This window comes from Pongo abelii, chromosome 19 (assembly GCF_028885655.2).
Source record: "Pongo abelii isolate AG06213 chromosome 19, NHGRI_mPonAbe1-v2.0_pri, whole genome shotgun sequence".
NCBI classification, from domain to species: domain Eukaryota; kingdom Metazoa; phylum Chordata; class Mammalia; order Primates; family Hominidae; genus Pongo; species Pongo abelii.
In genome coordinates, this window is record NC_072004.2 from 37,951 (window position 1) to 50,956 (window position 13,006).

Sequence of the window (13,006 nt, forward strand, 5' to 3'; positions counted from 1 at the left end):
AAGGGGAAACCCGTTTTCCTTGGCCCTCATTCTTTCTCTTGCCACCAAACATGTGAGAAGTGCCTTTCACCTTCCACCATAATTGTGAGGCCTTCTCAGCCACGTGGAACAGCAAGTCCAATAAACCTCTTTCCTTTATAAATTACACAGTCTCAGGTATGTCTTTATCGGCAGCGTGAAAATGGACTAAAACAGGGGGGATGGGCGGAGGCGGCCCCGGGGGAGGCCCTGGCTGGTACTGGCACTGAGGGAACAGATAGGGGGTCTGGCTTTGAGAGGAGAGCCTCTCCCCAAAACCCTAGCCCTGCCCTGCCCTGGGTCTCTCAGAGGCCGTTGCTGGCGAAGTGTTCAGAAGAAGAACTTTCTAGTCTGAAGTATCATTCAGCCTGAAAAAGGAAGTTTTGACACGTGCTGCAATGGGGATGAAACCTGAAGACATTCTGCGGAGTAAAAGAAGGCAGACTCAAAAGGACAGATCCCGGGGACGGCAGGCTCAAAAGGACAGATCCCGGGGACCGCAGGCTCAAAAGGACAGATCCCAGGGACGGCAGGCTCAAAAGGACAGATCCCGGGGACCGCAGGCTCAAAAGGACAGATCCCGGGGACAGCAGGCTCAAAAGGACAGATCCCGGGGACCGCAGGCTCAAAAGGACAGATCCCGGGGACCGCAGGCTCAAAAGGACAGATCCCGGGGACCGCAGGCTCAAAAGGACAGATCCCGGGGACCGCAGGCTCAAAAGGACAGATCCCGGGGACCGCAGGCTCAAAAGGACAGATCCCGGGGACCGCAGGCTCAAAAGGACAGATCCCGGGGACCGCAGGCTCAAAAGGACAGATCCCGGGGACCGCAGGCTCAAAAGGACAGATCCCGGGGACCGCAGGCTCAAAAGGACAGATCCCGGGGACTGCAGGCTCAAAAGGACAGATCCCGGGGACTGCACTTACATGAGGTCCCCAGAATAGTCAGATCCATAGAGTAGGAAGCCAAATGGCAGCCTCCCCAGGGTCCAGGGGAGGAGGAAGGGGGAGCTGTTGTTTAATGGGTCCAGTTTAGTTTTGCAAGCTGAAGAGGGCTCTGGAGATGGGTTTCACAGCAGTGTGAAGGTAGAAGGTACTTAGCACAACTTAACTGTATGGTAAAAATGGCTGAGCGCTGAGGGGAGGAGTAAAAAAAAGTGGTTGAGATGGGAAATTTATATCTGTGTATTTTACCACAATAAAAAAAAAAAAGTCTCCCAGAACCGGCAGTGCCAGTGGCCACGTGTTAACTCATTTAATGCTCACAACAGCCATGTAGGGCAGGGACAACCAACCCTATTTACAGACGGGCAAACTGAGACTGACCCTTATAAGGGGGGGACAAGCAAGGGTGCACCCTGGGGTGTCCAGCCCCCACCCTGGCCCTCCAGAGGCCAGCCCTGCTTCAGCTGGCCCACCCTGGGCCCCTCCCCACACCCCAGCCCAGAGCCCCAGCTCTTCCCCAGCCTGCACCACCCCTTCCCTACAGAACTGGATTTACACAGAGAAGGAACTGGGCCTCCCACCCCCACTTCTGATACCTGAGGGATACAGCCCAAAGTGGACACACACTTACATGTGTGCACGCACAGTACCACACATGTACACACAGAGACACACATACAGCTATGTATGTGCACACACACACGCACCTGGAGCTGGGAAGGGAAGGCCCTGGTGTCTGGCATGGAGAGAGGAAGGGGTGGGCTTTGGCCAGACTGGCCTGGCAGCCAGCACCTCTCCAGTCCCCAGGCCTGGACCACCGCTACAAAGTTGGACAGAGGGAAAGGGGGAAGGGTCTAGCTTGGTCTGTACCGTGGCACAGCTGGGGTTTGACAAATGCTCAGTTCTGCTCCTAGGGGCGGGCTGGACATGCCCTGAGTCATAGCATGGGTGGTTCTAGAGGGGAAGGCAGGGGTGGGATGGAGCGTGCAGGCCTCTCAGTGCCCAACCAGGGCCCTGAGGCTGGCGTGGGTGGCACTCACACCCACCCATGGCAGTCCACATGTGGTGGCCCAGTCTGGGCTGGGGGGCAGCCTGGGGTGGCATGCAGTAGCCTGTCCTGCTGGGTGGGCACGGTGCCAAGGGCAGACCTCGCTGCCAGGCTGGGAGGAGGGGGTGGGGCCTGGGCCCAGGCAGCTCTGCGGGAAGCCGCTGGATCTGAGCTGGGCTGGCTCAGGCCCTTCGATGGCGCTACTAGGGGGACTCCACTGGCCATGCAGGCCCTTACCTTGCGAGAGAACATCAATTTTGGCACCTTCCTCCCACAGGGAGCGATGGGGTGAGGGGGAAGGAACAGGACAGTTGACAACATGGAGCTGACACATGCTGGCTCAAGCAGCAGAGCCAGAGGGCAGCACCAGGGGCCGGGCCAGGCTGCAGAGGGGTCCACAGGCACCCACAACCCCAGCCCATGTAGTGAGGCTCAGAGGGCCTCTGGGCTCAGGCCCTGGACGCCCTGCCTGGAGTGGAATAGGCCCCCTCCAATGGCTCAGCTTTCAGGGTGCAAAGTGGCGTCCCCACTCCTCAGGGCGTCTGGGAGGCCTGGAGACACCAGCACCCAACCCGCCCTCCCTTGGCTTGCAGGACAGACATCACCCTGCCCCTCTCTTTCCCTCTCAGCAGCCCCTCCCCAGGCTCGGGGGTCCTCAGTCCAGGCCTTCATCTTCCCATTCTCATCTGTTTCTTTGCTCCCCCCACTGCCTGACTGTCCAGGGCGTTTCTTGGGGTTGGGTATTCAAGAAGGTTTAAACAAGAATTCCTTCCTGGCCCCGCACCCCACACAGCGCAGACATCCAAAAGTCTGGACAGGAACCTGGGGGCTGGTGTGGTCTGGCCTCCCTGACCTAGGGCAGGGAATTTGGGGGCAGGCTGGCGGGGCCTACCTTGGCCTTGGTGATGGTGCAGTGGAGGGCGTTGTTCTCCTGGTCGTACAGCAGGCTGAAGTCCAGCGTGCCCAGGGCGGCTGCGGACAGAGGAGGGCACAGGTCCCACCCTGGCCGCATCTTGGAGAGGCTTCACCTGCCCCTGTGAGGCCGGATGAGCCTGGCCTGGGCAGGTGCCACCGTTCCATGGCGGCTGCCGCCAACCAAGCACCTGCTCTATACCAGACCCGCACCCATCCTTCCAGTCCCACCCAACCCTGGGAAGTCACAATATTCTCCCCACTTTCCAGAGGAGGAGCTGAGACCCAGAGAGGTCAGGTGGGTCACTCCAGTTCCCTGTCTGGCCCAGTGTGCGGCCCACCTGAGCTGGGCACCCAGCCAAAGGAGTTCCTGCCCTCCTGGTGCAACTGCCAGTCTGGGCCCCATGCCTCAGTTTCCCTCACCTGTGAAATGTCACAAGGATCACATGAGAAGGCAGAGGAGACGAGGCTTTGAGAGGGACAGGCCCTGGCCAGGAAGATCAGCTGATTTGCTCACCAGTCCCCCAGCCAACACACAGGACTGCAGCTCCTCTGTCTCTCTGGCCCCTTGGGGACCCCGAGCAGGCTGTGAGGAGCCAGCTGGGTCCTCATACTGCTGCCCCCAAGTCTCTCAATGGCCGTGGTAACTCCCAAAAGCCAGCGGGGAGGGTGCAGCCATAATTGGGTGCAGCTGCCTCCCTCCCCGGGGGCAATCACTCACAGCAGCTGTGGCTTTCCATGCAGAAGCAGCTCCCAGCATGAAGGCGGAGGTGATGGTGGGGGGCAGAGCTTGGGGGCAGTCCCCAGACAGCAAGATGCACATTCATAGATGGCTTCAGAAGCCCAGAGCCTGCTCCCAGGCTGCAGGGCTGGTCAACTGATGTCACATTCCTTCATTATTTACCAAGTGTTTACAAAATGCCAGACTCTAGGGGATGGACATCTGTGAGGCAGAGTCCCTACCCCAAGGAAAGCACAGCTTAAGGGGAGGAACAAATGGAAATAATTTGCCGCAGTAGAGTCTGGTGAGCCAGGAGCCATGGGGAGCCCATGTGAATTGGGACCATCAGGGAAGGCTTCCTGGAGGAGGTGATGCTTCACCTGAGCCTTGAGGGATGAGTAGGAGTTGGCCAATGGCACAGAGGGGCTGGGGGAGGTGACGATTCCAACCACAGGCCAACCAGCACGTGCGGGCTTAGTGGCTGGTGTGATCCTGGGATAAAGGAAGGCCAAACTTCAAAGACCCTGTTCTTCAGGCTCTGAGCTAGGCTCCCAACATGGATCTAGATCCAATTATGGCCACACCTGACCGGGCCCATCATTTCCATCTCGTCTGTGGCTGCTTTCCTACTTCAGAAGTGGACCATACGGCCTGCACAGCTGAAAATATTTACTATCCGGCCCTTTACAGAACAAGTTTGCAGATCTCTGGGCGAGGGCTGGGCCCAGGCATAACAAAGTTTCTAGGATCTGCAGGGAAATTGGCTAATGACAGGTCACGAGTGTGGAGTGTCCTTTATTCTGAGCTGGTGATGGGAGTGGCATTTGTCTAGACCATCCCCTTCTAACACGGATCAGGCACATGTCTCTGTCTTGGCAGCAGTGTGGGGTGCAAGACCTGCCCTCTGACATCAGTCTCCTCGGTTCAAATCCCAGTGTGCACTTCCCTGCTGTGTGACCAGCTTATCTATAGTATCCACCTCACAGCACAGTGTGCCTGGGGTGTAGGAGGTGCCCAGCAGACCATTACAGAAGGAGCAGATCCCTGTGGTGGGTTTTCTAGCTAACAGTACTGGCTTCCATGACACCCATTCTGGAATGAAACCATCCTAAACGGGCTCATTTCCCTCCCTGCCTTTGGGAACAGAACATACAAATGGTCACTTAAACTTTTCTGAATAACCTGAGTCATTGCTATGGTTACGATGACTCTTCCGTATGTCACAGTCATGGTCCAGATGCAAAAGGGGACATGAAGCAACCCCTCCACCAGAGGGTCCCGGGTGGCCCTCTTTTCGGTTTTCTTCATTTTTCTGCCTCTTCCTTTGACATCAGCCTGAAACTCCTGTTAGATTACTTGTCTGTGGTGGTGCAGACAGCTCTCGCCTATTCAGTAATTGTTTCTCCCATGAGACCAGGTGATGATACTTGTTGGAATTGTGTGCAAACTAAGAGCCAACAGGCCTTGAGTGGCTGGTGTGGTGGCTCACGCCTATAATCCCAGCACTTTGGGAGGCTGAGGCGGGTGGATCACTTGAGCCCAGGAGTTCAAGACCAGCCTGGCCAACATGGCAACACCCATCTCTACAAAAAATGCAAAAACAGCCGGGCATGGTGGCGCATGCCTGTGGTCCCAGCTACTCAGGAAGCTGAGGTGGGAGGACCGCTTGAGCCCAGGAGGTTGAGGCTACAGTGAGTGTGATTGTGCCACTGCATCCAACCTGGGCGACGGAGTGAGATCCTGTCCCAAAAAAATAAATAAATACTAGGTCTTGAGTGAAGCCTGGGGCATGTTCTCCTGAGCAGGGTATGTGTGCCTCAGCAATAGCTGTAGCTGGCCTTCAGCTGCCTGCATGCTAGTTGCCATCTCCACACCAGGCAGGTGAGGCTGCTGGAAGGGAGGTATATCCCACTGCTTCTGCAGCAATGAACACAGCCACACCCCAAGATGCACCAATCTGTGCTTTTGTAACAATATTCTCCAAAGCCATTGGCTTTACGTGATAGTAAATGGATCTGCTGTTCAGGTCAGGCCTACCTGGGGTTTGTTCCCCCAACGAATTAGCCTCCTGAGCACAGGGACCATGCCTTGGCCACACCTGTGAGACCAACAAACAGCAGATGCAGACACACATGGCTGGTCCATTCAAACCAACTTGCCCTCCAGGTGCTCCCAGGAGCTGGGATCTGGTGTGACATCCACGGGTAAAAATGCACACTCTGATTTCTGCCCGTTTACCAACCCCAGAGAAGGACAGCCAGAAGACAGAGCGGCTGCCTGCTCCCCGTGGGACACCCAGCTCCTGGAGGGGAGGAGCTCCTGCACTGGCTCTACAGAAACCCCTGTCCAAGGAGGGCAGCGATCTGCTCCAACTGCCTGGGGGGAAAACTGACACCTGTCACCACCTCCTGGGAAGGAACAGCACGCCCAGTGTGTCACCAGGAAGGGACTGATGAATTTCTTTGAACTCCACTGGAAGGTCTGTAAGAAATGATAGTTTATAAATAGAAGCTCGGTCACAATTTTGAGAGGCTGGTGAAGCTCTCTTATGGAGCACATGGCCCAAACTCTTCATTTCCCTTTAGAGAAATGAGGCTCAGAGAGGGGAGGTGAGCTGCTCAGTGTGGCCCAGCAGACCCAGGTACAGAATCTAGGCCTCTTCACTTCCATCCTGATAGTTTCTCCCTTAAAGCCTAGTGGCTTCCAAGAAGTTTTTTTTTTTTTTTTTTTTGGAGACAGGGTCTTGTTCTGTTACCCAGGCTGGAGTACAGTGGTGCGATCACAGTTCAGCCTCCCAGGCTCAAACGATCCTCTCACCTCAGCTTCCCAAGTAGCTGGGACTACAGGCGCCCACCACCATGCCTGGCTAATTTAAAAAAATATTTACAAAAAAAGAGACACTGGTGTGTGTGGCGGGGGTGGGGGGGCGGGTCTCACTACGTTGCTCAGGCTGGTCTTGAACTCCCAGGCTCAAGCAATCCTCCCGCCTCCACCTCCCAAAGTGCTGGGATTACAGGCACACAGGGGCCACTCTGCTCTGGTCCAAAAAGCTTTTTTTTGGCCACTTTGCTTAGCCGAAATCTTAGGAGGATGCAACAAAGAAACAAAAAGAGAGAAGAGCAGAGTTGCTCTAGGGGAAGGAGAGTGGGGGCTCAGCCGCTGCCCTGGAGACCCCTCCAAGTTGGAAAAGCACCTTGGGCTTGTGCTGGGAGTGAGGAGGGCCCTAAGGGCAGAAGAAGATGCTTCTCTGTGAGCCACAGCGCCCTGCCCTTGGAGCGCTCAAATCACATGACCCCACTGAAGTTTACATCTTCGGAAATATAATGAGGGTTGGTCACTAATGGGCCTTTGAGAGTTGTCACCCGCTTGTCGATAATTATAGAGCTTTAATGGGGCTAATTCAGAGAAAATCAAGCTCAAGCCCCTGTTGGCTCCTCTAAGGCCGAACACCCCCTGCTTGGCTGATGGAGGCCTGACAGCATCATCATAACCTTGGTTTGCGCCTGGACTTTCCTGACACCCTTGGGAATAGGAAATCTGCCCTGGTTTTTTTTTTTTTTTTTTTTTTTTTTTTGAAGAAAAATGTCAGGCTCTCAAATAGTTTAAAAAAAAAAACAAAACAACTGTGGCAAGGACCATAGAAAATCATCAAGCTTGTGATGAAAGCATTTTATAGTTGGGGAAACCGAGCCATTGAGCCAGGCCGGCACTGCAGGGGGGACGGAGAGAAATGAGCCATCATCCTTACTTCCCAGGAGCTTAGAGACGAGTGTTAAGATTTTTATAAACATCTTCATTCACCTGCTTTAAATTGTTGAAAGGTTCTCCATTAACTCCCGGACTCAGTTCAACCTTCTTGGTGTGGCATTCAAGACCTTCTGTGATATGACCGCTTTGGCCTCCTCATAGGTCTCTTCCCCTTCTTTGAGCCACTTGACTCTATTGTTTTGCCTACACTGGGCTGAGTTTCTGACACTTCAGGACCTGTGTATGCAGCTGTCCCACTGCCAGGAGCACCTCCCTTTCCTCTTTCCCCTCTGCCAACCCACCTCCTCCCTCCTCCCAGTCTTAGAGCTGAGCCCTCTCTGTGAGTGACCTCTCTGTGAGTGACCTCCGCCAGCCAGAGCTTTCCATCTGGGTTCTTGCCTCCCTGTCCCTCGCTGTGGGGTCACCTGTTTGTCTTGGTTTTGATGAAGACCCTCAGGTCAGAGGTTGCCTGTCAGCATTCTTGTATCTCTGTGCCTAACACAGAGCCTGCCACATAGTTGGTGCTGTAACGTTGAGTGCATTACAAATATCACAGGTCCAGGTAGAACATGACTGGGGCCAAAGAGGTTCTGGGGTCAAAGGAAGGGGCACCACAGCCAGTGGGGGCTGGAATATGCCCCTGACAAGGAGAACCTTTGTGGTGGACTGGTCCCGGGTGAACCACACGGGGCAGGTTTAACACGGGCATGTGATGCAATTCTGGCCAACAAGACAAAAGGACAGGTCTCCTGGGGACTTCTGGGAGAGGTTTCCTCGCTCTTAAACTGAGACACGAGAAAAGGAGTCGGTCCTTACCCAGTCAAGGACCGATTACTTGTGATTGTTACATGTGATGCCTGGACCTGCTGCAGCCACCTTGGACCTGAGGGTCCTGCTTGGCTAATGGAGACTGACAGCGTCATTCTGACCTTGGTTTGCACCTGAACCTTCCTCACCTAGACACCCTTAGGAATAGGAAACGGGCCTTGATTTTGCTCTATAAGGAAAAGCACACAGCCACGAGCAAAGATGGACAGAACCATCACCCCTGACAGTGCTGAGGGGCTGCCGCATTGGTGCACCTGGTGCAGCAAGACCTCAGCTGTCCTCATTGTTTAAGCCACTCTGAGTTGGTTTTCTGTCACTTGCAACCCACAGCACTCTAGTGATTACAGCTTTGAAGAATGGACTGGGCTTCCACAGGTGGGGGCCGGGCAGGAGAGCATCTCAGGTAGGGGCAGTGTGTGGGGTGTGTGGCCCACAGCCCACCTGGAGAGCAGCACGCCACAGAGGCCACCCTAGGAGAACTGGCAGGGCCGACACTGGGTCCCGCTCCTCATTGGGACATTCACTGCCTTTCCTCCCTGTCATTGCCCCTCTGCGAGATCTGCTGGGAACATGCGAGTTGTGTGCTTGTGCTTTGACATGACTTAATAAAGGAAGGGCTTTAAAGAGCCAGGAGAAAAGGCTGAGTAAATAAACAGCACTTCACTCTCTGCCTTGGACAACAGAGCAACCGCCCTCATTTCTTTTTGTCAGAACAGAGATAATCCAATAATTAGGGCAGCAAATAGCATAACCCTGGCTAAAGCCATAATGAACCATCTGGCTTGAATCATTTAGGCTTATTCTAGGGATCTGGTTGTCACAGCCCAGAGGGGGGCACGGCCTGGGGTACTGGGTGGAAGGCAGTCCCACCCCAGAACCTGTTCCCCCACCATGGACAAGAGCCAAGATTTCTGGGCTCCTGTGCCTAGGATGTTTGTCAGCCTCCCATAGGATCCAAGCCTAGGGTGGGGCCCCCCTCGAAGGGGGCGACAGGGGCCCAAGCTGGCCCTAGCTCAGTGGCACACCGTCCTCGTTAGCTCCTCTGAGCCCATTTTCAGAATTTCTTTGGCGTGTCCTGGTAATATGGGTGTGGCCAGCCCACAATTAAAGCTGGTAAAGCTGCATCCAGCTCTGCCCTGCACTGCTGACCCCATGTGAGTCTGGCCCCTGTACGGCATGTATCTCAGGCCAGGGACCCAGCCCTGCTGCCAGGACATGCTCCGTGAACGGCTGCTGAGCTGATGGATTGGAGATGGGGCTGGCTGGCCTGAGTTTCTAACTTCCTGGTCCCCTCCTTGCTTTGTGGGTTCAGAGACAACAACAACAACAACAAAACAAAAAGCCTCTTGGCCATTCGCCATCCAGAGGGGCCTCTGTGGCACCAGGAGGGTGGCCTGAAGCTCTGCCCTCCCCTCTTACTTCCTTAGTGCAGCAGCAGAGATGCCGGAAATGGGAACAACTTTCCCATCCGTTCTTCTGGGGGAGGCTTTGGATTCAGGGCAGCCAAAGCAGTGACTTGGGTCCCACTCAGGGACTACCCAGGGGATCAGCAAGTCCGGGGTGAGCTTCGCACAGGGTGCCAGGAGCAGAGGGGAGAGGGATGGATCCAGGGCACAACCCTGAGGGCAAAAAATTCTTCCGACCCAATTTCCCCCAAGCTGGCAGGAAAGTGGAGGGACAAGACTGCTCCCCAGCCCCCACGCCCCAGGGCAGGGCCTTCATATGCCAGCCGCTGGCCCGAGGGCCGTTGTCCAGGCCTCGAGAAAGTGCATAGCAGGCAGTTTCCCCTACAGGGGCCCTGCTCTAACCGGCCACTGCTGATGGGCCTCCCCATGTGGGGCGATGGGGGGGGTCTGTGCCCAGGGGGGCACTGGTATTCCCTACCTTCAGCTTCTGGTGGCACATCTGATGCTTGGGAAACTCCAGGCCCGCAGCCCACAGGCCCCGGTGAGTGCCCAAGCCAGGCGCAGACATCCCTGCTGCGCAGGGGAGGGGCAGCCCCAGCCCGGCAAGGGCCACATCCCGGGAAGGGCTGGGGTTTGACGCTGGTTTTCCAGGTCTCAGTGACGAGTCTGGAGCCACAGCTGGGCTAGGAGGGGGTTCTCACATCCCATCCCCACCCCGCGCAAACCGATTCCTCACTGGACTGCGACCTCTTCTGGCCTCGGTTTCCCAGCGAGTCCCGGCTCGGGCCGGACAGGCACCCTCGGGGACGGGCAAAGGCGCCAGGAGCGCCCACCGGCCGGGCCTCGGTCCCGGGACTCCGGCGCTTGCCTGCTCCCAGGGGCTCAGGGCTCAGTCCGGGAGGAGGGGGAGCGGGCTGGGGGGCCCTCTCTGTCTGGGGGCCACAGGCGTAACAGGTGGGCGAAGGTGCGCGGCCCTGGCGAGGGCTGCGGCGGGGTCCATGGACACCGGAGGAGGAACCGCCAAGGTTTTTCCAAAGGACAAGCGGCCCCGCGGTCCTCCTGGTCCTCGGCCCGCGCGCCAGCAAAGCAGCTGCGCTCTGCGGGCCGCCGGGCCCACGCGGGAGGCCGGGCCGCTCCCAGCCTCGGGCCCCTCCCCAGCTCGCCCCAGGCCCGACCCTCGGCCGCGAGGCCCTCCCGGAGCGGCTGGCAAGCGCGGAGCGACCGCGCGGCCGGCAGCAACTGGTGTCTCCCCGGGACGCAGCTCCGCCCTTCCCGGGAACAAAAGCAGCCGCCCGCGCCGGAGCTCCGGGAGGGCGGGCTGGCAGGGAGGGGGCGCGGCGCCGGCTCCGGGGAACCCGGCCCCGGAAATGGGACACCCCCAGGGGGTGCCCCCAAACTTCCCTCCTCTCCGGTCTGGGTCGGGGGAGGGCTGGAGGCCGGTGGGCAGGGCGCGGAGAGCGCACCGAGTGCGCGAGGGGCCCGCAACCCCGCGGCGGGGTTGTGAACCGAGGGAGAGCGCGGCCGCGCGAGGGGGACCGGCCGAGGGAGCCCGCGAGGCCGTGGGGGGGCCGAGCCCGAGCCAGGGGAGGGGGCGCGAAGTCGGCGAGTTGGAAACTTACTGCAATCGTCCGACTCGTAGCCGTCGGCGTCCGGCTCGTCCTCCGGCGGCTTGGCTGGCGGCCGCGCGGGGCTGGGACCCGGGCTGGGGCCCGGGCTGGAGCCGTAGGCTCCGAAGAGCTGGTCCACATCCTCGTCGTCCTCGCGGGCGCCGTCGGAGGGGCTGCGGCGGCCGGCACCGGCCACAGCCGGGCGCGCGGGGGCGTCCGGGGGTGCAGCGGCGCGGGGCCCGGAGTCCGGGGGCAGGCCCCGCGGGAAGCGGGGGAAGTAGTCGGAGATCTGCTTGATGGGACGGATGGGGCCGGGGCACACGTCGATGGCCATATGCTCCTGGATGCTGATGGTCGCCTTCTCCCCGCGCCGCCGGAGGGTCATGCAGGCAGCGCCGCCCCGCCCCGGGCGCGGCCCGGCCCGGCGCGACCCCGGCCCGGGGGCGGCTCAGCAGGCCCGGCGGGGCGCGGCGGGGGCTGCGGGCATCGCGGGCCGCGCCCCTGGACGGCCCCGACTTGGCTGCTGCCCGCTCCGCTGCGGACGGCGCGAGTGAGTGCCAGAGGCCGGCAGGCAGGGGGCGGGCCCAGCCGCGTCACCCGGCAGCAACCAAGCAGGGCGAGTGTGCGGGCTGCGCGGGCGGCGCGGAGCGGAGGGAGCCGCGCGGCGCCACACTCACTCGCACTCGCACTCACACCGGCGTGCGCGCCGGCCCGGGACCCCGCGCGCGCACACTCGCGGCCAGGCGGGGCCGCCGGGCGCCTTCCGCTCAGGCACGGCCGCGGTGGGGACCCGCAGGACGCGCACCCACACGTTCCCGCGCGTGCCAGCCCACGCTGGGCTCTGCTCGCTCTCTCGGGACACACGCAGGTGTGCAAGTGCACACCTGCGTGTGCAGAGACACGTGGTGGAAGCATCCGCTCGCTCGTACCGTAGGACACACACGCAAACGTCTGCATGCGCACATACAGGGTTGGTTTAGGATGCTGTGACACGGTACACCCCCAATGCACAGGCGTGCACACCTAATGGAGCACACACAGAGGTGATCAAGGGCACCCAGGGCACAGGCTTCCATACCCCCAAGCAGCCCTAACAAGACGCACAAACATGCGCCCATAGAAGTGATCAGGGGACCCTGGGCACAACTCCTTCTCTCCTCCCCCATCTAGCAGGACATGGAGTCACACTCCTAGCGTGTAGGGACAGGCTGCCTACACACGGGCAGGACATGTACACGCTCAACTGTACAAGGACACCGGGGCACAGTCTGTGCACACATGTTCTCAGGTCACATAAAACACAGCACTCTAACCTCGAGTCAGTCCCTCACTTGGTCAGTGAGTAGTCTGAAGGACCCACCGGGGCAGGGTGGCTGAGAACCTGCACAGGGCCTGGTCAGGAGCGGGTGAGGGCAGGGCCTGGGCGATGAGTGATGCCATGAGGCTGGGCGGCACCCTCCCCCCACCCCCACTCCTACTCTAGGCCTCACACATGGTCAGATCACTAAACAAATCCCAGAGGGCCCAGCCCTGGCTGTCCGGCTTTCCGGGACCAGAGCTCTGTTGGGAACTGCTGCTGCTTGGACAGGTGTGTTCCCGGAAAGCCCTGGGCACGGATGGAATCCTGTTTACCCTCTGGTTTCCACTGACGTGTAAGACACTTAGCTTCTTAGCTGGGTGCCTTTGGTGAGTCTGAATGAGGGGCTCCAAGCCTCTCTTGTTCCCCCACCATAACCCCTGCAGAGTGATGGGGAGCAGAGGAAAGAGAGGCAAA

At 58.8% G+C, this 13,006-nt stretch overlaps 1 protein-coding gene across 1 annotated transcript in view; it reads right to left on the reverse strand.

Moving 5' to 3' along the window:
• DOC2B (double C2 domain beta) overlaps positions 1 to 11,753 on the reverse strand; it is a 36,848-nt gene extending 25,095 nt beyond the window's left edge. The window contains exons 1-2 of the mRNA XM_054535319.2: positions 11,245 to 11,753; positions 2,904 to 2,983 (exon numbers count right to left, since the gene is read on the reverse strand). Of these exons, the coding sequence (XP_054391294.1) occupies positions 2,904 to 2,983; positions 11,245 to 11,617 (453 nt within the window). The 5' untranslated portion in view covers positions 11,618 to 11,753. The remainder of the gene's footprint in view (positions 1 to 2,903; positions 2,984 to 11,244) is intronic.
• Positions 11,754 to 13,006: the final 1,253 nt, after the last annotated feature.